Source organism: Sparassis crispa (genome assembly GCF_003851025.1).
Source record: "Sparassis crispa DNA, contig_000005F, whole genome shotgun sequence".
NCBI classification, from domain to species: Eukaryota; Fungi; Basidiomycota; class Agaricomycetes; order Polyporales; family Sparassidaceae; genus Sparassis; species Sparassis crispa.
This window is the reverse complement of record NW_020939752.1, coordinates 803,888-828,182: the sequence shown is the minus strand read 5'-3', so window position 1 is coordinate 828,182 and position 24,295 is coordinate 803,888. Positions and strand designations below refer to the sequence as shown.

At 51.8% G+C, this 24,295-nt stretch overlaps 11 protein-coding genes across 11 annotated transcripts; 6 read left to right on the top strand and 5 right to left on the bottom strand.

Moving 5' to 3' along the window:
- Window positions 1-6: 6 nt before the first annotated feature.
- SCP_0603020 (hypothetical protein) lies at window positions 7-3,701 on the top strand (the record flags this gene model as incomplete). The annotated part of the gene is made up of 4 exons (XM_027759436.1): window positions 7-42; window positions 95-245; window positions 2,350-2,724; window positions 2,761-3,701. 4 exons carry the CDS (start codon window positions 7-9, stop codon window positions 3,699-3,701), a joined length of 1,503 nt encoding a protein of 500 aa, XP_027615237.1.
- Window positions 3,702-6,537: 2,836 nt separating this feature from the next.
- SCP_0603010 (hypothetical protein) lies at window positions 6,538-7,047 on the top strand (the record flags this gene model as incomplete). Its single annotated transcript, XM_027759435.1, has 1 exon — window positions 6,538-7,047. One exon carries the CDS (start codon window positions 6,538-6,540, stop codon window positions 7,045-7,047), a length of 510 nt encoding a protein of 169 aa, XP_027615236.1.
- Window positions 7,048-9,894: 2,847 nt separating this feature from the next.
- Window positions 9,895-10,283, top strand: SCP_0603000 (hypothetical protein; the record flags this gene model as incomplete). Its single annotated transcript, XM_027759434.1, has 2 exons — window positions 9,895-10,176; window positions 10,230-10,283. 2 exons carry the CDS (start codon window positions 9,895-9,897, stop codon window positions 10,281-10,283), a joined length of 336 nt encoding a protein of 111 aa, XP_027615235.1.
- An 89-nt stretch (window positions 10,284-10,372) lies between these two features.
- Window positions 10,373-11,082, bottom strand: SCP_0602990 (hypothetical protein; the record flags this gene model as incomplete). Its single annotated transcript, XM_027759433.1, has 3 exons — window positions 10,373-10,572; window positions 10,636-10,900; window positions 10,957-11,082. The coding sequence occupies 3 exons, from the start codon at window positions 11,080-11,082 to the stop codon at window positions 10,373-10,375; spliced, it is 591 nt and encodes a 196-aa protein (XP_027615234.1).
- Window positions 11,083-12,127: 1,045 nt separating this feature from the next.
- SCP_0602980 (hypothetical protein) lies at window positions 12,128-15,477 on the top strand (the record flags this gene model as incomplete). The annotated part of the gene is made up of 4 exons (XM_027759432.1): window positions 12,128-12,819; window positions 12,886-13,827; window positions 13,992-14,976; window positions 15,037-15,477. 4 exons carry the CDS (start codon window positions 12,128-12,130, stop codon window positions 15,475-15,477), a joined length of 3,060 nt encoding a protein of 1,019 aa, XP_027615233.1.
- Window positions 15,478-15,634: 157 nt separating this feature from the next.
- SCP_0602970 (hypothetical protein) lies at window positions 15,635-17,707 on the top strand (the record flags this gene model as incomplete). The annotated part of the gene is made up of 2 exons (XM_027759431.1): window positions 15,635-16,819; window positions 16,874-17,707. 2 exons carry the CDS (start codon window positions 15,635-15,637, stop codon window positions 17,705-17,707), a joined length of 2,019 nt encoding a protein of 672 aa, XP_027615232.1.
- A 227-nt stretch (window positions 17,708-17,934) lies between these two features.
- Window positions 17,935-18,951, bottom strand: SCP_0602960 (hypothetical protein; the record flags this gene model as incomplete). Its single annotated transcript, XM_027759430.1, has 1 exon — window positions 17,935-18,951. The coding sequence occupies one exon, from the start codon at window positions 18,949-18,951 to the stop codon at window positions 17,935-17,937; it is 1,017 nt and encodes a 338-aa protein (XP_027615231.1).
- Window positions 18,952-18,999: 48 nt separating this feature from the next.
- On the bottom strand, window positions 19,000-19,357 carry SCP_0602950 (hypothetical protein; the record flags this gene model as incomplete). Its single annotated transcript, XM_027759429.1, has 2 exons — window positions 19,000-19,173; window positions 19,235-19,357. 2 exons carry the CDS (start codon window positions 19,355-19,357, stop codon window positions 19,000-19,002), a joined length of 297 nt encoding a protein of 98 aa, XP_027615230.1.
- Window positions 19,358-19,612: 255 nt separating this feature from the next.
- Window positions 19,613-20,104, bottom strand: SCP_0602940 (hypothetical protein; the record flags this gene model as incomplete). The annotated part of the gene is made up of 1 exon (XM_027759428.1): window positions 19,613-20,104. One exon carries the CDS (start codon window positions 20,102-20,104, stop codon window positions 19,613-19,615), a length of 492 nt encoding a protein of 163 aa, XP_027615229.1.
- Window positions 20,105-20,116: 12 nt separating this feature from the next.
- SCP_0602930 (hypothetical protein) lies at window positions 20,117-21,968 on the bottom strand (the record flags this gene model as incomplete). Its single annotated transcript, XM_027759427.1, has 6 exons — window positions 20,117-20,328; window positions 20,379-20,601; window positions 20,655-20,767; window positions 21,363-21,458; window positions 21,522-21,786; window positions 21,843-21,968. The coding sequence occupies 6 exons, from the start codon at window positions 21,966-21,968 to the stop codon at window positions 20,117-20,119; spliced, it is 1,035 nt and encodes a 344-aa protein (XP_027615228.1).
- Window positions 21,969-22,857: 889 nt separating this feature from the next.
- On the top strand, window positions 22,858-23,310 carry SCP_0602920 (hypothetical protein; the record flags this gene model as incomplete). The annotated part of the gene is made up of 4 exons (XM_027759426.1): window positions 22,858-22,919; window positions 22,978-23,034; window positions 23,088-23,154; window positions 23,209-23,310. 4 exons carry the CDS (start codon window positions 22,858-22,860, stop codon window positions 23,308-23,310), a joined length of 288 nt encoding a protein of 95 aa, XP_027615227.1.
- Window positions 23,311-24,295: the final 985 nt, after the last annotated feature.

The window sequence follows — 24,295 nt, the reverse complement described above, 5'->3', positions numbered from 1 at the left end:
AGCCCTATGGAGGCCTGGTGGTACAAACTTGGTGATCCCTGGGTGAGTGGTATGTTCCAGCACCTTACAGTCTTGCTGAACCTCAAGAACGTAGGAGAAGGTGTACACCGTCTCTGAGTCTACACTGGTGCAGCTTGAACAGCTGCATGTTCGCATCACAAACCTCACTAGTTGGTTGCACGAGAGGACAGATCAGAACCTGGATGTGGTGCTGGAAGAGCTGCAGGAGGTGACGCGGCAGCTGCGTGAGTTAGGAATGTAATCGCCCAATGCCAGGTGTCCGTTCGTGCTGTAGTGTGTCGAATATAAGGTTATCATGTCTTTGAACCTGGGCAATGTACCTGGTGTGGTAAGGTGAAACATAGTAGCCACATACTCTCCTCAGGAGGGCACATCCCCAATGGTATCTGATGCATGGCTCGAAAGCCAATGCCATATGAGAGAGTTTGGCGAAGTCATTCTGGACTGCATGTTCAGATGGCGAGTGATATCCACCACAGTTCGCCAACCCTACTCACGGTGGAAAGGACCGCCATTCGTCTCCACATACTCTACCCAGAAGGGCACATCCCAAATTGTATCTGATGCATGTCTCGAAATGCCGATGCCAATTGGGAGAGTTTGGCGAAGTCATTCTGAACTCCATGTTCAGATGGCGAAGGATATTCGCCACAGTTCGCCAACCCTTCCCACAGTGGGAGAGAGTGTGATACTGCAAGGAAAGCTGATAGCGAGCTAACCAGAATGGGAGGGAATAATGGGTAGATTACGTGGAAATTATTAGCCGGCGGTAGCTCCATCATTGCCCTGTTAGGCGGTGGATCAATCACTGAAAAATATGCCCATGGCGGTGGACTGATCACTGAGAACTACATCTATGGCAGTGGGCCGATAGGTCTGAGCAAGAGGTGCCGCATGAGCAACGACTTGGCATCGGAGCCCCCTTCTTCTGTGGTGTCCTTCGGCTCGTACGCTGATTCGCACACGTCCGCATCCTCGTCTACTTCGTGCTCTTCAGTTGACTTCGGGTACAATCTGTTCACTTTGTATGGTCTACTTCTTGGCTCAGGCAACCAGGCATGGCATCCGCCCATGCTTCCCCCCGACCAATCTCCACGTTTCATACATCCGCCCATGCTTCCCCCCGACCAATCTCCATGTTTCATACATCCACCTATGCTACTCCCTGACAAATCATCCGGTATGTTCCTTCACCCACCCATGCTTCACCAAGACGACATGGACACGATACGAGCCCAGTTGACAACCTAGGGCAAGGCAAATAACTCAGCTATGCCTGGGCTAGTCAGATATTTCAGGTGACCCATGCCTATGGGCTCAGAAATATACCTATGGCGGTGGGCCGATGGCTGTATAATAGCCCTGTGGTGGTGGGCCGATCGCTCAGAACACTACCTATGGTGGTCGGCCCATCGCTCAGAACCCTACCTATGGGGTTGGGCTGATGGCTGTATAATAGCACCGTGGCGGTGGGCTGATCGCTCAGAAATATACCTATGGCGGTGGGCCCATCGCTCAGAACACTACCTATGGAGGTCGGCCCATCGCTCAGAACACTACCTATGGCGGTGGGCCGATGGCTGTATAATAGCCCCAGTGGTGGTGGGCCAATCGCTCAGAACACTACCTATGGCGGTGGGCCGATCGCTCAGAACACTGCCTATGGCGGTCGGCCCACCGCTCAGAACACTACCTATGGTGATGGGCCAATGGCTGTATAATAGCACCGTGGCGGTGGGCCGATCGCTCAGAACACTGCCTATGGCGGTCGGCCCACTGCTCAGAACACTACCTATGGTGGTGGGCCGATCGCTCAGAACACTACCTATGGCGGTATAATAGCCCCATGGCGGTGGGCTGATTGCTCAAAAATACACCTATGGCGATGGGCCGATCACTCAGAACACTACCTATGGCAGTGGGCCAATGGCTGTATAATAGCCCCGTGGCGGTGGGCCAATCGCTCAGAAATATACCTATGGTGGTGGGCCGATGGCTGTATAATAGCCCCGTGGCAGTGGGCCGATCGCTCAAAAATACACCTATGGCGGTTGGCCCATCGCTCAGAACTATCACCACGGCGGTGGGCCCATGCCTGTATAATAGTAGCATCATGGTGGTGGGCCGATCGCTCAGAAATACTCCTATGGCGGTGGGCCCATCGCTCCAGCATTCCCTTCATCGCCATGAGCCGATTGCTGACAGCTCCTTACACAGACCGATGGGCCGACGTCCACTGGCTGTCCAGTTCATGACAATGTCAGGGTAAATGGGAGTCCAGTTCACAAACATGACTGAATGGGCTGCCTTCTCTGTCTGGTCTCGAAGAATCTGAGCTTGGCAGTACCCTACAGAACGACAACAACAACACTAACGGCTCCCTCGGAACTTCTCGAGCGTCCACGGGTATCCTGGCTCATTGCGCCACTCTTTTCAATAATCCGGCACTTATGGTGAACTCCAATGGCTTCCAGGACATGAATGCACATGGCTTCGAGTGCGCAGACTACGCACAGCGTCCCGGGCCCGTCTATTCGTACAACGCGTTCCCATCTGAACCTAACGCCCTCGGTGTTGCCACGGAGAATGCGAATGCACATGGCTTCGAGTGCGCAGATATGGTGCAGCATCCGTGGCCCGCGTCTTTGTATGACACGCTTCTTTGCGAGTCGAACGTCCCCACCAATGCCATGGAGACTCACGGTCGAGACAACGGCGGACAGGTCAAGTAAGATACAGGCCATGTCAATGCAGCTGCGATCGTCGAGGGCTACGAAATCCTGCCGCTCATAGAGCGTGCGGCCCTAGAGAATATAAGCACACTCACAGACTTCGTCGATGCATACGCACTTACGATCGCTCCTGATACGCACGCGCAGGAGAATTACGCACTCGAGAGTGTGCGAGGCACACAGCAGGAGCAGGAGGATGCGATTGTCGCTGGTGCTGAGCACGCAACGATTGCGCAGCATGCACCCCCTGTGCTGCATCTGGAGACAGTGCTAAATGACGTACTCACAGGTACCCCTTTTCATTTCATCGATGATTCAGTCTACAACACGTGCGTCGACCGCGCGAACGCCCCCTCTTCGTTGATCGACACGCGCCCAACGGCGTTCATTTTTCTCTCACATCTGGACCTTGCAGATATCCCGGCGACCCCACCCCTATCACGTTCCCCATCCCCTGAGTACACGCCATCATCACCCGTATACATTCCCTCATCACCGGTCCTCTCGTCACCCCTGTCGCCTCCGTCATCTGCGTGCACATGCACGCGCGAGGCCGACTGCCATGCGGTGCGAGCATGCAATCGCCCACTTCCGCTTCCTCATTCCACTCTCTCTGTCATCCATGACCCCGACACTCATCTGTGCAGGCCAATGCACCCGCCTGGCTCCCATGCGCGCCGCGCATCTCCAGACTCGTACGATGGCGACGACGACTTACTGGGTTTGGTAAGTGTCTCACACGGTAATGACAGTAGCGACAGCGAATTGGACATGGACCTCGAGGATGACACGGACGATGACGATAACCATTTACAGTCAGAATGCGAGCGTGAGGACTTGATGCGTGAGCGCGTCGAGGAAATTCTTGTCGAGGTCATGCGCAACATCACTGAAGAAGTCGTTGAATATGTAAGTCCGGCTTTGTCAGCACATTCCTTTTGCGACTAATTCTAGCAGATTTGGAACACCACGTTTTAGGGAGCAGAACCCCCCATCAAGCGCTATGCACCATTTTCCTTTACCTGTAGCTACCCGCGGCCCTTTGTCGCTAAGCATACCCAGCCCTATGTCTGATCTGTTATCAACCCCCACTCATTCTCTGTGTATGGCACCTCTAAATTCTTTCAACAGGAATTCTATACCTATGGTCTCTTATGTAACCATGTCATGTACCACTATCTTGGAAACACCCAATATACCTTCTGCTGGTCAGCCCTATTTAAATAGTGTCCCATTGGAATTCGGAGCATACAAACCAGTTGATAGAAAGGTAAAGCCAGTACAAGGAGTATTTCCAGAGGATGCACGCATACTACGGCGCTTCCCTGAGAAGCCAGAGACATTACCAGAAAACCCAGGAATTAGGCGATTTATATGGGAACATGCAATTGACGTACATAGGATTATGCATCGTATAGAACATGCAGGTGCTACATTCTCCGCTTTTAAGACTCAATTATGTAAACCCCATGCAGTTATAGTTGGACAGACATGCACCTCAGAAGGATGACTTCCAGAAAATTCAAAAGTAAATAAAATTCTTACCTGGCCAGTTTTGAAGACTGCAAAGGATGTGCGGAGATTTTTAGGATTATGTGGTACAGTGCGCATTTGGATAAAGAACTACTCCAAAATTGCACGACCACTAACTGAACTAACACGGAAGGATGCTGAATTTGTATGGGATGATAGGCAACAAGAAGCATTTGATTGCTTGAAGGATCTTATTACATCTGCACCTGCCTTACGCCCTATTGATTATTCATCGGACTGACCTGTCTACATATCCATAGACTCTAGTGTCATCACAGTCAGTTTTATCTTGTCGCAAGATGATGAACAAGGCAGACAGAGACCAGCCCGCTATGGTTCTCTACCTTTTAATGAGCGTGAGTCCAGGTATAGTCAGCCCAAGTTGGAGCTATACGGATGCTATAGAGCCATGCAACACTGGAGACTTTATTTAGCAGGCATCAAGAACTTGATTCTGGAACTTGATGCCAAGTATATCAAAGATATGCTGAATAATCTGGATCTTCAGCTGAATGCCGCAATCAATTGGTGGATCCAGGGCATTTTGCTATTTACCTTTGAATTGCGACATGTTCCTGCTGATAAGCATCGTGGACCTGATGCTCTCTCACGGCGTGAACTAACAGAAGAAGAATTGGCAGAAGTTCCTGAGTCAGATGATTGGTTGGATGAGATAGCACTTCTATCACTGTATCTTAATCACGTGCCCAAGCTGGATCAAACCCTGGTTCACCAGTTACCCTCATCACTAGCAGTGAATTCCAAGCAAAAGGAGACATTGCGAAATATCAGTCATTTCCTTCAGACTCTACAGACACCAGACTTCTCTAACACTCAAGCCAAGCGAAGATTTATTAGATGTGCAGGACAGTTCTTTATGAAAGGTGGATCTATGTTCAAGCGAGATCACACTCCTTTATTGGTTATATTAGACAAGGATCATAGGATCTCTATATTAACACATGCACATGAAGAACTAGGTCATAGGGGAGTTTATGGAGTATTCTATCATATTCGCGACTGTTTCTTCTGGCCCCATTTATTTCAAGATATAAAACACCATATCAGTACATGCCACCAATGCCAATTATGGAGTACAAAAAGGGTAGAGGAATCTCCCACTATATGCACACCAGCAACTATATTTTCCAAGATTTACCTTGATGTTATGTTTATGCCACCAGCTCGAGGATATCGCTACATTGTTGCTGCGAGAGATGATTTGACACATGCAGCAGAAGGACGGGCCTTAAAGAAAGCCAATTCCAAGGAGTTAGTGAGGTTCTTCTGGGAGGAAATCATATGCCGCTATGGACATATCACAGAGGTTGTAACGGATAATAATGGTTCAGAAGTGGCTGGAGCCTTTGAGAAGCTTTTGCAAAGATATGGCATTCCACAAATCAGAATTCTCTCTATAACAAGCATGCAAATGGACTAGTCGAGCAAGGTCATTTTGTAATACATGAGGGAATACTCAAAGATGCGAAGAAGGATCTCAAGTCCTGGCCAAACAAAGTACACCATGCATTCTTTGCGGACAGAGTTACCACTAGGCGGTCAACAGGATTTAGCCCCTTTTATTTGCTGCATGGCATAGACCCGGTGTTGCCATTCGATCTCACAGAGGCGACCTTTATGATAAGCGGATACACATCTGGACTTTCATCATCTGACCTTCTTGCGCTGCGCATCAGACAATTAGAAAAGTGGCCAGAGGATATTGCACGGGCAGCAGCTGTGATCAAGCAGTCTAGATTGCACTCAAAGCATCAGTTTGAAAAGCAGTTCAAACATAGACTCTGGCGGAAAGTATTGAAGCCAGGAGACTTAGTATTGATGTGTAACACAAGGCGAGATGCCGGTCTAACAGACAAGTATAGTCAAAGGTATTTTGGGCCATACCAGATTCACAGAAAGTGACGTGGAGGATCATATGTGTTGCAGGAATTAGACGGAACAGTTCTTAGATGCGCAGTTGCAGCATTCCGATTACTCCCATATCTGCCACGTGTACCATCCAATCTGGATCTGGAAGATCTAGATTCAGATGGATCCAGCGATCCTGATCACTCAGATATATCCTCAGATTCAGATTCCTCTGATGACTGGTTGCCAATGTAAACATGGTCACGTGCTTGCACATCATTTTTGGTCTTTGCCGCGTATCCCCTCAGTCGAAAAGCAACCTCTACACGTCTCATTCCTCACCTTGCCATTGTGCTTCTAACTGCCTGCTATCTTTGTCATCATGTCGCGCTACTCTCAGCCCGCTCTCTTGTTCCCCCCTTATGAACCTCCTACCTATCTCACCACCATCCCTTCTGATCCGCACATCATTGCTGGAGACTTCAATTGCCCACGTCCCCAGATTAAGCTCCAGAATCTCTTTGTTACACTCATCTCTGATGAAAAACCCTTTTATCTCGAGTATAGCAAGGCAACTCACTACCTACTTTCTCCGGAGCCTGCTCTCTCCAATGATGCGTACTTTGACTTGAACAACTGGGCAGTCGTACACCCGGTCATTGGACCGTTCTTTTTGGGAACAATCGACAAGATTTTGGGTGAAGGAAAGGTTCGTATTGAAGGGTGGATGATGTCGAAGACAGTCAGAAAGGAGGAGTATAGAATGATGGTCTTTGAGCCCGTCACGGTGACTATTGATGTTACCTACCTCAACATCCCCTTTCTTGAACGCTTTGCCTGTCGTCACTCACCACGCGTCGGTCACTACTTGATGGCAAAACTCCAAGTGTGAGTTCCTTTCTTACTCTCTAGTTTCTCCTCGATAGCCAGCAACGGGGACATTGCATTCTAAAGTGTGGGGCAGGTGACAGATGTGTAACATGTTTCAATATAAAACTCACATAACTAATGCAATACTCTAGATATCGAGCTTGGCAAGCGGAGCAATCCAAGGCCAAGGCCAACAATAAGGCGATGAAAGCCAAGGCCAAAGCTGCCAAGGCTGCACATGCCAGAGCTCGTCTTTAAGGCAAAGCTTATGAGCTAGACTTCACATGCACTGGAGACCAGGAAGAAGTTGATGCTGAAGGACTCAGAGGGAAGGGAACATGGCGGGTTTAGGATTGACGAGGAATTTTTCTTTGTACTCACTGTCACACTTGCTCAACCTCTCCACTCACACACGTCCAAGTATTATACTCAAATATCGATCACTGCTTGTTTGCGCTATTACTCTGTCTGTTTTTAGTCACTGAAGTGCTTGGTCATCTTTGCTGACTAATGTCTGAGACTTAGAAGGACAATAGCGAGGTAGGTTTCTATTGTCTTTATTTTTTTTTATCCCCCACTCTCTTTTGTTTTATCCAGAGTCATTTCTTATTGTTATGACTCAGACTTCTATTATCACATTTTCTATTGTTATTTCTATTGAAGGCGCTTTTCTATTATTTAGATTTTCCCACCTTCTTTAGTATATAAACCCTGAAAGTCCACTTGGACTTCCAGAGGAAACCTGTTGTCCTAAAAGTATAGGACATTCTTCTCACCCCAGTAGTCACTAGTCGGTATATACTCAAGTTCATACTTACCTGAATACAGTGTTATTCAGGCATAGCATTATAAGACATCAAGCAAGTCATAACTCAGTCATCTGTCAATCGGTCATCTGTCAACTCGGTCACTTATTACTCGGTCATTCTCTCTGTCTTATTATAAGACAGTCTTTCCCTCTTACTCACACACACACTCTTACACTTGATTACTACCAGGTAACCAAGTGATTACTACAACGAATACACTGAGGAATATTTCCCGACTTTGTTCAAGTCCGGTGACCTCAGGAGGATTCTGTTTTGGTTTGTGTTTTATCCAAGACACCATTCTTGTCTGTCACGGGTATCGACGGGTATGGGTACAGGTCACAATCTTGTGACCCGTGTGACCTGTGGTATACCCGCGGCCAGCCACCTTGATTTGTGGGTCGTCGCGCGTCGCCATCCAGCACGACCGAGGAGCGACACAACACAGGGCACAAGGCCCTGCAGGTATGTTTTCTTTATCTCCTACATTTACTAATTCTTTCTACAAGGGCAACCTGGCAGGAGAGCCAGCACAGGGCCGGCTGCATCACACTCGGCCCTCATATGCCACTGTCGCTCACACACGCCCTCCGCGCACGTCGCCCTCATCCTCGCACACCACCCGCTGTCACGCACCAAAAGTGTTTGGCTTGTGAACATGTAACCACCAGTGAAGCGCTCAACGAAGAAGTCACATGACTAAGACGGAACCCGAGAACGTTTGGCCGAGCGTGTCACCTGACGCTCACATTATGCTATTGGACGGGAAAAACTCGGAAAGTGCTTTCTCCCTACTTCTCCCTGCTCGCTTTATGCTATTGGACATAGAGGTCCCAAGAGTTTTGTCTTCTCTGTTTCTCCCTGCTCACTTTATGCTATTGGACACGAAGGTCCTAAGACATTTTTCCTTCCTACTTTCCCCTTTGATCATGTGATGCTCTTATTTTGCTATTGGCCAATCTGCCATGTAACACTACTATGTAACGGTCACAACGGGTGACACCTGAGGGGTATAAAAGGACCCCCGAGGTGCCCCGACCCTCAGTTCTTCTCTCCCCACTTGTAGCCCCCTATAAGTGAAGAGTTCTCCCTTCGCTTGTAGCTTACCCTACAAAGTGATAAACCAAAAGAATAGGAGTTTGTTCCACTCCTCCCAGTAACATTGTTACTCGTAATCAAAAGGATCCCGATGAAGTCAGTTCAGAGCAGGCAGTGAGTTGTTACGAAACACAACTACTGCACTCTCGTATTGTTTCTGTTGAGTAGTCTAGCACACGGTTGCTAGATACTCAACCCGTTCTCGGAAAGTTCTCGGACAACACATAGGAAAGTTATCGGCCAGGCACATCGTATTCGGACACACGTACTCAGTAAAAGCCCTGCACACAGTTGTAGGCACTCGGATAGGAACACAGAAGACTCGGTAAGCCCTGCACACGGTTGTAGGCACACTGTTAAGAAGACAACAAAGACTCGGTAAGCCCTGCACACGGTTGAAGGCACACGGATAAAAGAGAACACAGAAGACTCAGCATCGTATAAGAAGACAGAACACAAGCCCTTGCACACGGTTGCTAGGCATCCCCCTCTACATTCCCCCATCTGTATTGTGCAGACTCCCATCCCGACTTCAGACAACAAATAGCTCAGGCGTCCCTAACCCATTATCATAAATTTGATATCACCGAATAACTGTAATAGCCCGATGTACTTTCCCTTTTGCCATGCCCGGTGAACCACAGCAAAGTACCACGTACTTGACCTTGGAGTCAAAGCTCCTCCGGCCAAGGCCCGTGCATACCCCGAGTCGACACTGCACACACTGTCATCGTGCACCACCCACGCACACTGCCCTTGCGCACCATCCGCACACGTCACCCGGCCCTCATATGCCATGTCGGCTGTGTGCTCTCTGCTGCAGGCCACACACCCTCACCTCGCTGTATCCCCCAGAACTTTATCTGTTTTTTGCCCCTGCCCATGCTCGCATGCCCCTGTGCTGAACAGCGACCACGTCCTATCACCTGGCTATGGACAGCCCTTCCCACTACTCTCACACAATGCCCACTGATTCTCAGTATTCTCATCAGCAGCAGCACCAGCCACCATGGTCCCAGCAATCCTCTCACCTGCTCTATCCCGTTCACACCCAGCAGTCCTCTTTTCCTTCGCCATCATCACCTACGATGTCCCTCAGCGACCATCACTACCCGCCTTTCTACTCTCAGCAGCAGTCCCATTCTGGCGAGGGTCTCGGCGATCGTGTCATCGACAGGTCACATATGGCTCTATTGCTTAACCTCTCCTCACTCACAGTAGCCTCGCCCACCAATTTGTCCCCCGTGGGCCTGCATTCCTTGACCCATGCCCACGTCTCACCCATTATGCCCATTAGCCCCACCAGCGCCATGAGGCATATGCACCAGCAGCTATCTGCGCAGCACGCTGAAGGGATGCAGAGCGCGCTGAGGTGGGAATCACATCCGGGAAGCGGTCTCACATTTTGGAGATACTACAGGGTGCTACACAAACCGACCCCTAGTCCGACATCAGTTGGAAGCTGGTTATCGGAGGAGGGCACGCTACGAGCCCGAACGCTACTTCCAATTCCTCAACTGTGATCCGCAACCGTCTCAAAGTACCATCTGCCAGCTCGCGTCTACCAGTGATTCCACACATGACATCATACAGTTCGCGGGCCGCGTTGCGCAATGTCTTAACCCGAAGGTGCAAGGTTCCTGATGGCGATAAAAAGCTGAGGAACACGACTCCAGGAAAATAGGGACAGGACGACCGCGCACCAATGTCAGGGAGACCATCCAGTGGGTGGCCTAAACCAAAGTCCTCGCGGACAGCAGGGTCGTCATACAGAACACGAGCAGTCAAACCATGAGGAATGACCGCAGGAAGGTGATCCGCAATTTGGGGTATCATCCGACGACCACATTCTACAGTGCGAGCTGTTGCCAGGTGTATTTCCACCTGGGCCAGGACAGGGATATCGTGCGGAAGGGGTAGGATGATCCCCACGCTGGCCGCTTCAGACTGGGCTTGGACCATAAGGACCTCAGGGTCATGTGAGGGTCAGACAGCAAAGGATCATATGCTCATGGGGGCCTCACCAGCAGGACATGCATCCGGACTGCCCATGCTTTCCACAGGATCGAATCGAAGGGCTCAGTAAAGATCTCAATGCGAAGAAGAGCTTCTGCGAGGGTGTATTTGTGAAGGATGACGCTGGCATTCATGGATGGGAGATTGAGTTTAGGATGGGAGATGCCTCCAAGATGGACGGGTCCTTATTAGGCGCTCGGGTGGGTTCGGTGATGGAAGGTCCCTCGGAATGAGTAGGAGCGTGAGGGGACGGGATTGCGAGATATGGCATGATGGGCAGTGATTCAGCAGAGCGATTGTTAAGCAGATGCGGGCAGTATCAGGAGGGCAGGAAAGGTCAGGACTAGTTAAGTATGATGGCAGGGAAAAAGGGGAGGAGGAGAACCCACCGTCCTGGAAGGTACGCTTGCGAAAAGACTCGTTTCCCATTCCCATCCCATCCAGTTAGTGCGTCTTTGGGCAGTCTTGCGTTTTGTGCGTTTTCTGGGCAGTCTTGCGTTTCTGCATTTTAGCGTTCTCCTTAGGGCAGTGCGATTTTAGTCCGACGCATTGTCCAGCGATCATTGCGACTACAGAGATTTTCCTAGCTACGCTTTTGGGCCACCCACCTCATACCTCTGGAATAGACTCTTCTCCCTTGTTGCATCTCAGACCCCACGTGGACTTGATTCTGCTCGTACTCCACCTTTCCGGCTTGCGACGGAACATCAAACACGTCAACTGGAGCCCACTGTGAGGGGTCTTCATGCGACACAGCGGAGCAGTCACCTTGCTTCCAGATCACTCCAAGAGGAGCTTACCTTGGCAGCTTCCCAGCCGCTGACTCCAGGGTCCCCAGCATTCGCGGGTCCACTTCTCGACAATTTTGCATACCGACCACCTATCGACTTCGACAATCTGGAGAACCCATTTGTTGACCCCCATCTTCCGATTCCCTCTTCCTCGAGATCTCACGAATCGTCTCCCCTTTCGTCACTCCCAGAGGACGTCTCACTCATTCCGTCTCATCCCCCATCCCCAACTGTATCACCACAACGCCAAGAAGCAACAGCCATGGCGGACCAGGAACCTGCCCCCAGACCAGTCTCAATGCCGGCACGTGGTCACTCGATGGCACCCACCTTTGATGGATCCCTGTGAGCCTTGATGCGATATTTCGCTGATCTTGAAGACTTGGCAATGCGAGCACAGTTGGATGACGACGCAAAAATCCGAGCGGCCTGCAAGTATGTCTCGTTAGACGAGGCAGATTTTTGGATGGGTGTGATGGAGCGAGAGACCTATAAGCAGTTCAAGACTGCGGTCATTGCATTGTACCCGGGGGCGGAGGATGACCATCGCTACATGCAGTCCGACTTAACTCAGATTGTACGGGCAGCACGGATGAGAGGAGTGTCCAGTCGCGTGGAGGAGGGACAGTACTATCGGGACTTTACTCGCGTCGCGTTGTTCTTATTGTCCAGGGGTCGACTATCAACCTATGAGCGGGACCGGCTGTACCTTGAGGGATTCGAAGCGTCCCCCTTACATGCTATCAAGAATCGACTGGTGATTAAGGTTCCCGATCAGAACCCGGACAATCCGTACACAATATCGGAAGTCCATTCCGCAGCACAGCACATTCTCAGTGGGAGCGGGAGTGCATCGAGCACTGTGGCTGTGTCGAAGCTGAGCACAGGGACGGTGAAGTTGGAGGGGAATGAGACAGATGCGATGCGGTTTCTAGCGAACGTGTTGCAGCAAGCGATGCAAACATCGGGAGGGGGACAGGCACCGGTAATGCAGGCCAACATTCAGGCGGCGGTCACACAAAACCCTCTTCCACAAGCTCTGCGTGCCTGTAACTTCTGTCTAGCCATCGACCATTTCATGTGAAACTGTCTGCGCATCGAGGACTACATCAGGGCGCGGAAGATTAATCGTGATGCGCTTAGTAGGATCATTCTCCCGAACGGGCAGTTCGTTCCTCGTGACCTACCGGGATGTAGCATGGCAGAACGCGTTGATGCATGGCATGATATGTATCCGGGGAACCTTTTCGGCGATGGTCTGGGGCCGTCTGCAGCGCCTCCGCCCAACGTTTCCAGGGATGGGCGTGACCAGCCTCCGCATATGGTCAGCCTATGGGAGATCGCGAAAGAGGCACTTAACCCCAAGGAACCATCATCGGCGTACATTGAGGAATGTCGTGACGACTCCGCGATGTCAGTGTTAGAAGCCAATGTGGCTCCAAAGAAAAAGACAGTTCGGTTCGATGACAGCGCCGCGGGGAAGTCTGCAAAGCGTCCTCCTGGTGTTCCGGCCTCCCAGGTCCCCGCGTCAATTCTCAAGCCAGCGTTGGATCCATCTGCAGCGCCCAGAGGAGGCGCAAAGGCATCTCTACCATCTGCGAGAAACTGCACTATGCAATACAGCTATAAGACGCCCATGGAAGACAAGGTGAATGTGCGGGATATATTCGAGCGCGTCCAAAATGAAGTCCACATCTCACTTACACATCGGGAACTGATGGCATTGTGCCCGGAGATCCGCAAGCTTGAGAAGGAGGAGATTACTGTGAAGCGAGTAGCGACGATGGGAAGCTTTGAGGCTGCGGATGGCGAGGAGGTTGCGGAGGCTCTCTTAGTGGACGTGAGCGACGGCGGCGGACCACTCGTGGTGGCTGACAATTCTCTTCCATTGCGAGCAATTGACGCCCTGGTTGAAGGCAAGGAATCAGCGGAATGTATCCTTGACCAAGGCTCACAGATCATCACAATGCGACGGGACATCTGGGAACACATCGGGTCCACACTGCAGTCCGAGAAAACACTCAACATGGAAGCAGCTAACATGGGTATCAACCAGATGCTCGGTCGCCTCGCTAACATTCGATTTGGGTGCGGCGAGATGGAGCTGTATCTTCAGGCCCATGTTCTAAATGATGCCCCATTCGAGGTACTCTTGGGCCAGCCGTTCTTTACCTTGACAGCATGCAAAACATTCGACTTTACCAATGGCGAGCAACACATTACTTTGCGCGACCCTAACACGCATCAAGTAGTCATGCTTCCCACTCACGAGCGTTGCCCAAGGCCACGGCCGACGCCACTTCCAGGAATGGGTTTTCAAGACTCGAGGAGTCGGGCTTGATCCGAGGAGGGTCCACAATGAACAGGCACCAGCATGCTAGCGATACCCTTAAAATGACAGGACACGTCGGGGAGCGGTCCCTCATGGATGGTAGAGTTCCCCATATTCCAGAATCAGCGTCTTCGGTTTCCTCTCTCTCTTCCTCTATGGCTGCGTTCTCCTCTCTCTCTTCCTCTATGAATTCGTTTCCCTCTCTCTCGTCCTTTGCGGCTTCGGTTTCCTCCCTCTCTTCCTCTGAAGAATTATTTCCTCAGATCGTTTCATTGCAAATCGAAGAGCCCCGCGTTCTTTATACCCTTTCCTCATCTTTTTGCAGTATCGGAGCGGCCAGCGGTGTCACCACACCTGCGGTGGCCCCTGGCGCATTCCAGATAGAGCACAAGGCCGTAGTCCATGGTTATGGATATAAAAAGGTTGACAAGCGTGTCAAGCCTGTTCCAGGAATACTGGCGGATGAGTTCCGGATCATGCGGCACGTTCCCCACGACCCCATGAAGAATCTCCCATCACTCCCCTTTTACCCACCAGACTTCATCGGCGGATCACATTATACAGAGGAACGACGGCGGGACCTTAATATCAACAGTGACGGGTTTCTCTGGGAGGAGGAGGTGAAGCTGTTCAATCACATCCTCTATCTCCATGAGCAAGTGTTTGCCTGGGATGAGTCCGAAAAAGGGAAATTTAGCGACGAATATTTCGAACTGATCCGAATTCCCTATCAGCAGCATGTCCCTTGGGCATTGCACAACATTCCTATTCCGCCGGAAATCCGCGAGCAAGTTATTCAAGTTATTCGTGATAAAATTGCATCAGGTGTATACGAGCCATCGAACTCATCCTACCGATCACGCTGGTTCTGCGTCCTGAAGAAGGATGGGAAGTCACTACATTTGGTACATGATCTCCAGCCACTAAATGCCGTTGTGATTTGAGATTCGACAGCATCGCCGCAGATTGAGGATATAGCGGAGGTGTTCGGTGGATGCTCTTGCTATGCGAGCTTCGACCTGTTCATCACGTTCGACCAAAGGACTCTTCACCCGGACTCCCGTGACCTGATGACCTTCCAGAGCCCGCTCGGAGCACTCCGCCTGACCACCATTCCGATGGGGTATACCAACTCAGTCCAGATCATGCATGGCGATGTGACCTTCATTTTACAAGATGAGATACCACATGTCACGATTCCCTACATCGACGATGTCCCTGTAAAGAATGGGACAACGCGATACGAGACGTCTGACGGAGGATACGAAGTCATCCCCCAGAACTCCGGAATACGTCGCTTCATCTGGGAGCATGCAGAGAACGTCAAACCGCGTGATTCATTGTCTGGAGATGGCCAGTGCGACGCTGTCGGGAAAAAAATGCAACATCTGTGGACCGGAACTTGAATACCTTGGCGGGTTGTACAACTATGAAGGTGGGTGGCCCTTGCCATCTCGTATACAGAAGATTGTCGATTGGCCAGCATGCACGACTGTCACAGAAGTCCGTGGATTTCTTGGGACCTGCGGTCTCGTTCGGGTCTTTATCAAAGATTATGCAAAGATGGCGTGGCCTCTGACTACCCTGACGCGTAACGAGACAGAGTTCAGTTGGGGCGATGAGGAGGACGCAGCCATGGTGCAGATAAAACAGGCTGTACAGTCCTGTGGGGCATTGGTTCCCATTGATTATGCATCGTTGCGCATCGTTATCCTCGCGATCAACTCATCAAACATTGCTGTCGGTTTTGTCCTGTTCCAACTTGGCGAAGATGGGAAGCGACGCCCAAACCGTTTCGGATCCATCACTTGGAACGAGCGCGAGTCGCGATACTCACAAGCGAAGGTCGAATTGTATGGTCTCTTTCGCGCTCTCCGCACGGTTCGGATCTACGTCATTGGGGTCACAAACCTGGTCATAGAAGTCGACGTGAAATACATCAAAGGAATGCTAAATAACCCTGACATCCAACCCAATGCTACAATCAACCGTTGGATCGCTGGTATCCTACTATTTGACTTCCGCCTCGTACACGTACCAGGTTCACGCCACACTGGGGCTGACAGTTTATCACGTCGCCCCCGCACAAACGAAGACCCCGAGGAGGACGATGACTTCGAGCAGTGGTTAGACGAAGCTAACGCCTTCACTATTGATGCCGCAAATTCTGGGATAATGTGTGAAGGATGGCGCGCCTGTGCTCCGGGGACTGTCTTGACTGGCTTGAGTGCTAGGACACCAGATGTCGCAGTCTACACCTCGGCCCCAGAAGACGTTGAGATTCCGCGAACAACAAAGGCCATGGCTACGAATGCACGCGTTCTCAAAGTCCGCGATTTCCTACGTGATCCCGAGGTTGCTATGAGTGTGCCAATAAAAGAACACCGTCAATTCCTCAGATATGCATCGGACTTCTTCCTCAGGGATGGGAACCTCTGGCAAAAGGACCCGAGCAGCAGGCACAAACTATTTGTCGATGAGGAAAGACGCTACATGCTTATCCGACAGGCGCATGATGACCTCGGCCATAAGGGAATTTTCACGGTGCGGACACGCTTGCTGGAACGCTTTTGGTGGCCACTCTTAGACCAGGATGTACGATGGTACATGGGCACATGCCACGAATGCCAGGTCTGCCAGATGACGAAGGTGCACATTCCACCAACGGTTGTGCTTCCTTCCACACTCTTTCACAAGGCGCACATGGACACGATGCTCATGCCGCGGGCAGGAGAGTACCGATATATCGTACAAGCGCGCTGCTCACTTACATCATATCCCGAATGGTGAATGCTCCAACAGGAGAATGGGTGGACCCTTGGCGCATTCATCTTTGAAGAAATCCTTTGTCGCTGGGGGGCAGTCGCGGAAATTGTCACCGATAACAGCTCTGCTTTTGTCCAGGCACTAGACTATTTGGCTCAGCAATACAAGATTCATCATATCCGAATTTCCCCATACAACTCCCAGGCAAATGGGCTTGTGGAACACCGACATCTGGATGTGTGCGAGGCTGCAATGAAAACGTGTCTGGGAGACGAGCGGAAGTGGCCTACAGTCATGCCCGCAGTTTTCTGGGCAGAGCGCATCACAATTCAGCGATCTACAGGATACTCCCCATATTACATGGCACATGGGACCGAACCATTGTTCCCCTTTGACATCGCAGAAGCGACGTACCTGGTTCCATATGAGGGTGTACAGATGACCCAGATTGAACTTTTGGCACACCGGGCTCGTCGGTTACAAAAGCGGGAAGAGGACTTGGAGGAAGTATGTGAGCGTGTCATCCGAGCAAGGTACAAGTTGATGGAGCAGTTTGCACAAGAGTTTCATGTGACGATCAAGTCTTACGACTTCAAGCCGGGCGATATAGTCCTGGTTCGAAATTCTCGAATTAATATGGAGCTCAACCGCAAGATGAAGCCGCGTTACTTGGGACCCATGGTAGTTGTTCGACGAACCGAGGGGGGATCGTACATCCTTGCGGAACCGGACGGTGCGGTATCTCAGCTATGTTTTGCAGCTTTCCGCATTGTTCCTTACAAGTACCGATCTCGTGTCGATCTCCACTTCACCCCGTTGTCCAACGCCGATGAGACGGACAGCGCTGCTGGATCGGATGACGAGGTTTGATGTCAACATGTACCCGTTCCAGCTGTTTGGACAAAAATTTTAATCTTTGTTTAATTGATCATGACATTCCTATTGAGAATACTGCATTCCGACACCATGAATATTGTACAAGTCATAATAACAGAACAGAGTTGCGCGGGACCCCACAATGCTATCGTACACTACCGCAAACACCCGGACCAACGATCCCCTTCGCTTCGCATCTCCCATCCTTCGCGTCGCATCTCCTAATCTTCCCCATCAAAATCAATATGTTCATCCCCTTCCCCATCAAAATCGATATGTTCATCCCCTTCCGCGCCTGTCGATATGCTATGAACGACCTCATCTTCCTCCTCAGAGGGAAACTCGTCATCCAACCCCTCCAAATCCCTGACGCATTTCTCCAACTCGAGCAATCCCTGCATCACCTCATGGTGATGGGCAGGAACCATGTCGACATGAGTGGCGAGGACACCGAAGCGAGTGCCGAAGAGAGTGGGGTCGCCGCCGAGTGCACCCATGATGGCATCGAGCTGCGAGCACATCGTATGTTGGCTATCCTCAAGTGCCCATGTGCGTTGCCAGTTACGCCTAAGCGCGGACTCGAGTGTCACGATCTGCTCGGTCGGCTGCAGCGAACGGAACTTGGCCAGGAGAACGTCCGCGAAATACGAATGGAAAGTCACGTGGTGTGGTGGGTCGTCAAGAGATATGGCAGGGACACTTGGACTACCGTGACTTCCCTGCAATCTGGTGTGCTCGATGGGAGATGGCGCGATGCGCAAGGACCGCGCAGACATCTGGCAACTGATGGAGCGGTCAGACAGGCATCTGGGAAGCATGGCGGTAACATGCAGCACGGGATGGGAGTACCTGTCGTCCATCGTGTCGGCCGCAATGGATTGCGAGCACGAGGGTGCACTCATCTGAAGTTGAGGGGGAGGCATGGATGACGCTGCGCGGATCGGCGCCGGGTCATCAATCATCATCGGATCGGTTGGTGGAGAGGTGGCGCGATGCTTCACTGGACGCTCCTCACGATCGATCGATCCAATCGGCAGTGGAGATGGGTGGTGACTCTGCGCGGATGGTGCAACAGGAGCTGTACCGACGATGACGGCAGACGAAATGACGGATCCACGATCGATCGAACCTGCACTCCCCGTCTTGCAGTTCAAAGCGAGATGCATCGGTTGGGAAGCGGACATGGTCAACGCAGGCCGTGGGAGGGGCGATGTGATCGCAGGCTTGGTACTTTGCATGCTGCGAGTACCCGAAGTTGCGATCTTTGGAGCAGGCGGAGCGACAGGTCACGGGTGGATTACCTTCTTCCCCTCTTTCTTGGACATAGATGACGCAGGCAGGGGCGCCATGAGGGACTTGTACGCAGCCAATGCATCTTCAATTTCGGTGCAGCTTTCGAGTGTAAGGGGGACCTTGAACCCCTCTGCGGTTAAATGCGCGTGCATGGCCCGCGCGCGCTCCTGCATATCCGGAATCCACCATAGCTTAACCCTTGAATACTGGAGAGGGATGGCGACGTACAATGTGATCCCTCAGACCCTCAGCCCATCCGTGATCCCGCGTGCATGGGACCTTCATCGCTGCGACGAGCTCCATGATGAACATTGCATAGTCTTTCATTTGCAGGCCAGCGAATTCCGACATGGTGTGGGTGGAGGAGTTTTGGGAGATAAGGTTGAAGGGCTGAAAAGGAACACATGTGGCCGACATTCCCAGGAGGCCCGGAATCTGTATAGGCACAAGAACGTGGGTAGAAGCGCCCCGTCGTGCTGATCGCGCACCCCCCCCCCCCCAGAAATATTCGCAATTCTATCGAGTGTGGGGCGGGGACAATATCTGGGCAGCTCAGAGGCCAGGAATAATAGTAATACAAGCGGTGACGTTATGCGAATGCAGTATCTACACCTCTTCATCATCGTCGTTCTCTTCCGACCCAGCCGGAACCTCGTTGTCTGCATCTGAGTCAGGCTGTTCTGCATACAAAGTGGGGACGGTCACCCCGGCTCCGCGGAGTGCGTTCGCCATAGTCACGAAGTCGGCAGCCATCCGATCCTGCTTCTGGCGGATGTAGTACAATGCAGTGTCGAAGCCGTTGACGTGGGTGGCGAGGTCGTCAGCATCGGCGGCAGATGTGGGAGCACCACGAAGTTTGTTCAGAAGGGCGGTCACCTTGTTGTTGTCCTGCTTCAGGTGCTCTTGTTCCTCCTCCAAACTCGTAATGCAAGCCTCGAGGTCTTGCAGTAGGTCCTTCTGCAACTCGCGAATGAGCGCATCGCAGTGAGTGCGAGGCATGGGTGGTACGTCGACATACGGGACGCGGCCTCTGACAGGACCTGCGTCCTCCACAGATGACGATTCTGCCGCATGACAGGCTCCTGAGGCGGTAGCCATCTTGCCACGGGATCACTTCGTCTGCGGTCCTGGTGATCCCGCAGTGTGGGTGGACATTGCTAGTGGGGGAGGAATTAGTGAAAGCGTGATCCAGGAGATATCGGCTTGGATGCACCTTGGGATTTCACCCTCTGCTTCGCATACGTGCACCTGCACCTCCATGCCTGACATCTGGTGCAGGATCCTCGCACGGAGGTGCCAAACTCGCAATCCACCTCGGCGATCTGACAGGCATCACAAGCGGGAATGTGGATCAATGGAGGTGGCACAGCACGATGCTCAACCTCGGTGAAATAATCACGGCCCAGCACGAGCCGCTCCATGGCGGCATTGATCTCATCTTGCGAAGGCTCCAGAAGGAGGGCACTGGGAAATGACTGCACGCGGGCGTGAACGATCACATCCACGAACGCTGTGCGAATTGCGTCGATCTTCCGGGGATCGAAATCCAACTCCCCGAAGTCGGTGAGGGTCTTGAAGCGAGCCTCCAGGACACCCTGATGGGAAAAAGGGGGTCAAAGGCGGACAGCGAAGAAGATGGAATACGAACCACCAACTCGGACAGCGCATGAGTCCACACCTGCTGCACCTGGTTTTGCGCGGACCTATCTCCCTTAGTGAGATGACCTTGGACTTGCGCCATGGCATCGCGGAGGTCGTACTCTGTGATAATACAAGCAGTGGAGACTTCAGCCATTTCAGCGGGAAATCGTGAAAAAGGGGGGGGGCTATACTACAGGCAACTGACCCGAGGGTGTGCGGAACCCACACATGAGATCGCGGGCGCTACGCGCAAACATCTACTCGCGCCGGAAGACCGGGCGCCAGAGTCAGTACTGCGGAATGGCGGATGAAGTGCCAGTGCCGCGGAGCGCCGACCAAGAAGTCTCGCAGAGTGCTGGATCAAGTGGCGGAGCGCCGACCGAGAGGATCTCGTATAGTGGCGGACTTAGACAATGTCACGCACCCAGTCTGGCGTCGCGTAGTATCCGCGGATCGTTCTTGTGTATGGGGCCCAAGTACCCTGACCGAGGATGGTCAGTATTTGAAGTGTTGAGGAGATGAAGGGACACAGAGCGCGCTGAGGTGGGAATCACATCCAGGAAGCGGTCTCACATTTTGGAGATACTACAGAGTGCTACACAAACTGACCCCTAGTCCGACATCAGTTGGAAGCTGGTTATCGGAGGAGGGCACACTACGAGCCCGAACACTACTTCCAATTCCTCAACTGTGATCCGCAACCGTCTCAAAGTACCATCTGCCAGCTCGCGTCTACCAGTGATTCCACACATGACATCATACAGTTCGCGGGCCGCGTTGCGCAATGTCTCAACCCGAAGGCGCAAGATTCCTGATGGCGATAAAAAGCTGAGGAACACGACTCCAGGAAAATAGGGACAGGACGACCGCGCACCAATGTCAGGGAGACCATCCGGTGGGTGGCCTAAACCAAAGTCCTCGCGGACAGCAGGGTCGTCATACAGAACACGAGCAGTCAAACCATGAGGAATGACCGCAGGAAGGTGATCCGCAATTTGGGGTATCATCTGACGACCACCTTCTACAGTGTGAGCTGTTGCCAGGTGTATTTCCACCTGGGCCAGAACAGGGATATCGTGCGGAAGGGGTAGGATGATCCCCACGCTGGCCGCTTCAGACTGGGCTTGGACCATAAGGACCTCAGGGTCATGTGAGGGTCAGACAGCAAAGGATCATATGCTCATGGGGGCCTCACCAGCAGGACATGCATCCGGACTGCCCATGCTTTCCACAGGATCGAATCGAAGGGCTCGGTAAAGATCTCAATGCGAAGAAGAGCTTCTGCGAGGGTGTATTTGTGAAGGATGATGCTGGCATTCATGGATGGGAGATTGAGTTTAGGATGGGAGATGCCTCCAAGATGGACGGGTCCTTATTAGGCGCTCGGGTGGGTTCGGTGATGGAAGGTCCCTCGGAATGAGTAGGAGCGTGAGGGGACGGGATTGTGAGATATGGCGTGATGGGCAGTGATTCAGCAGAGCAATTGTTAAGCAGATGCAGGCAGTATCGGGAGGGCAGGAAAGGTCAGGACTAGTTAAGTATGATGGCAGGGAAAAAGGGGAGGAGGAGAACCCACTGTCCCGGAAGGTACGCTTGCGAAAAGACTCGTTTCCCATTCCCATCCCATCCAGTTAGTGCGTCTTTGGGCAGTCTTGCGTTTTGTGCGTTTTCTGGGCAGTCTTCCATTTCTGCGTTTTAGCGTTCTCCTTAGGGCAGTGCGATTTTAGTCCAACGCGTTGTCCAGCAATCATTGCGACTACAGAGATTTTCCTAGCTACGCTTTTGGGCCACCCACCTCATACCTCTGGAATAGACTCTTCTCCCTTGTTGCATCTCAGACCCCACGCGGACTTGATTCCGCTCGTACTCCACCTTTCCGGCTTGCGACGGAACATCAAACACGTCAACGCACACCTCCAGCCCTTCCCGTTCTCGCTAGATCATGACCGTGCGTATGACTACGGTGCGCCCCGCTACCTGACCAGCAGCCGCTCTTCTTCATCCTCAGACCGCTCTGTGCCCCACAAATGCAGCTTCACCACCCTGCTCATGACGAGCGTGGAGGAGTGATACGAGCACGTGGCATACAAGGATGTCGACATGGGCTACGCGCTCGATCCAGAGGGCAGCCCCGTGGACAGCAGCACCAGTGGCGGTGAGAGGACGACCAGCTCAAGCCGCTCAGCTCTACGTCAGCGTCAGGATCCACAATGTCTCTCATGCTGCTCGGCAAGCCGCTTGGTACGAACAATTTCGTCACCATGCTGTACCAGTACGTGTGATGCATCGCAGCCATCTCTGTCCCTACTGACTCGCGAACACGCGTACAGGATGATCAACGACCCCAAGTCAGCACAATTCATTATGTGGATGGAGCTAGGTACTAGGTGGCTATTATTGTCCGGTCCTCCCATGTCCGTCGCATTAACTTTGCCTGCAGGTTTGTGGTGTCCAACGTGGGCGAGTTCAGCCGCTCAATCCTGGGCTCACACTTCAAGCACAATAATGTGAGCACCTCGAGCCCGTGTCTTGCTCCCCACGCAGCGCTAATCAGTCAACAGTTCTCAAGTTTTGTGCATCAACTCAATATGTATGGCTTTCACAAAATCAACTGCATGAGTGGCCCAACACATGTGTACTACTGCTCACCAACGGCCTCGTAGACACCCCGGGCACAGCGCACGTCCACCGATGTGCAGACGTGGGAGTTTTCACATCATAAGTTCCTGCATGGGTGGTCAGATTTACTGAAAGAGATCAATCGCAGCACCCCGAGTCCCTTGTCCCGCTGGACAGCCCGACGATGAGTGACGCGCTAATGCCTCCATCGAGCTGCGCACCCCCACCATCCCCGAGTTCCCCCCATCTCTCGTGCATCTGCCCTCATTGTATCAAGCACACCAACCCATAGAATAGATTCCAAAATGAGTGGAGACCTGTAAAGGGTATTAAAACCTGTCAGGACCTGTGAGTACCCGCGCAAAACCCGTACCCAGAAGCACGGATACCCTCACGGGTACAGGTACAGGTATGCCCTGGGATACCCGAGGGTATACCTGTGCTCTGCACTATTACTTGAGCACGATCAATGTTCAATACCGAGTATTCAGAAGAACCATTACTTGAGCACAATCAATGTTCAATACCGAGTCATCAGGCAACATACATTTTACTTTGATAATCTCATAAAGCATCTCTACTGTGTAGAAACGGACAGATGCTGAAATGATGTCATCTATTGTGGAGGCGCATCTCGAGGAGGTCAGGAAACTCCTGCTGGGCATCAAGCTCCATCTCGAAGCGGACGATAAAGTGTGACTATATCTCGAGATGCACGGGTGGTCACCCATTTCAGGTGCGAAACAGCTCGAGAAAATCATTAATTGGACAGTGCGCCAGTGATAGTAAGGTAGCTCATCGCCATACAAGACAAGTGTGGAAACTCATGGCAATGTGTGACCACCACACCTTTTTGACTGCTCCCATCTTGTGCTAAAAGATTTTTGCAGCAATATTAGTGGATGTTGAGCATCTCTTCAGCAAAGAACAGCTTCTCCTCTCTCACATCTGTAACGGTCTGTCAGCACAGTCAGTGCACACTCTCCTATGCCTTGCAGAGTCAAGTCGTCTTGGTCTCATTTTTGACAA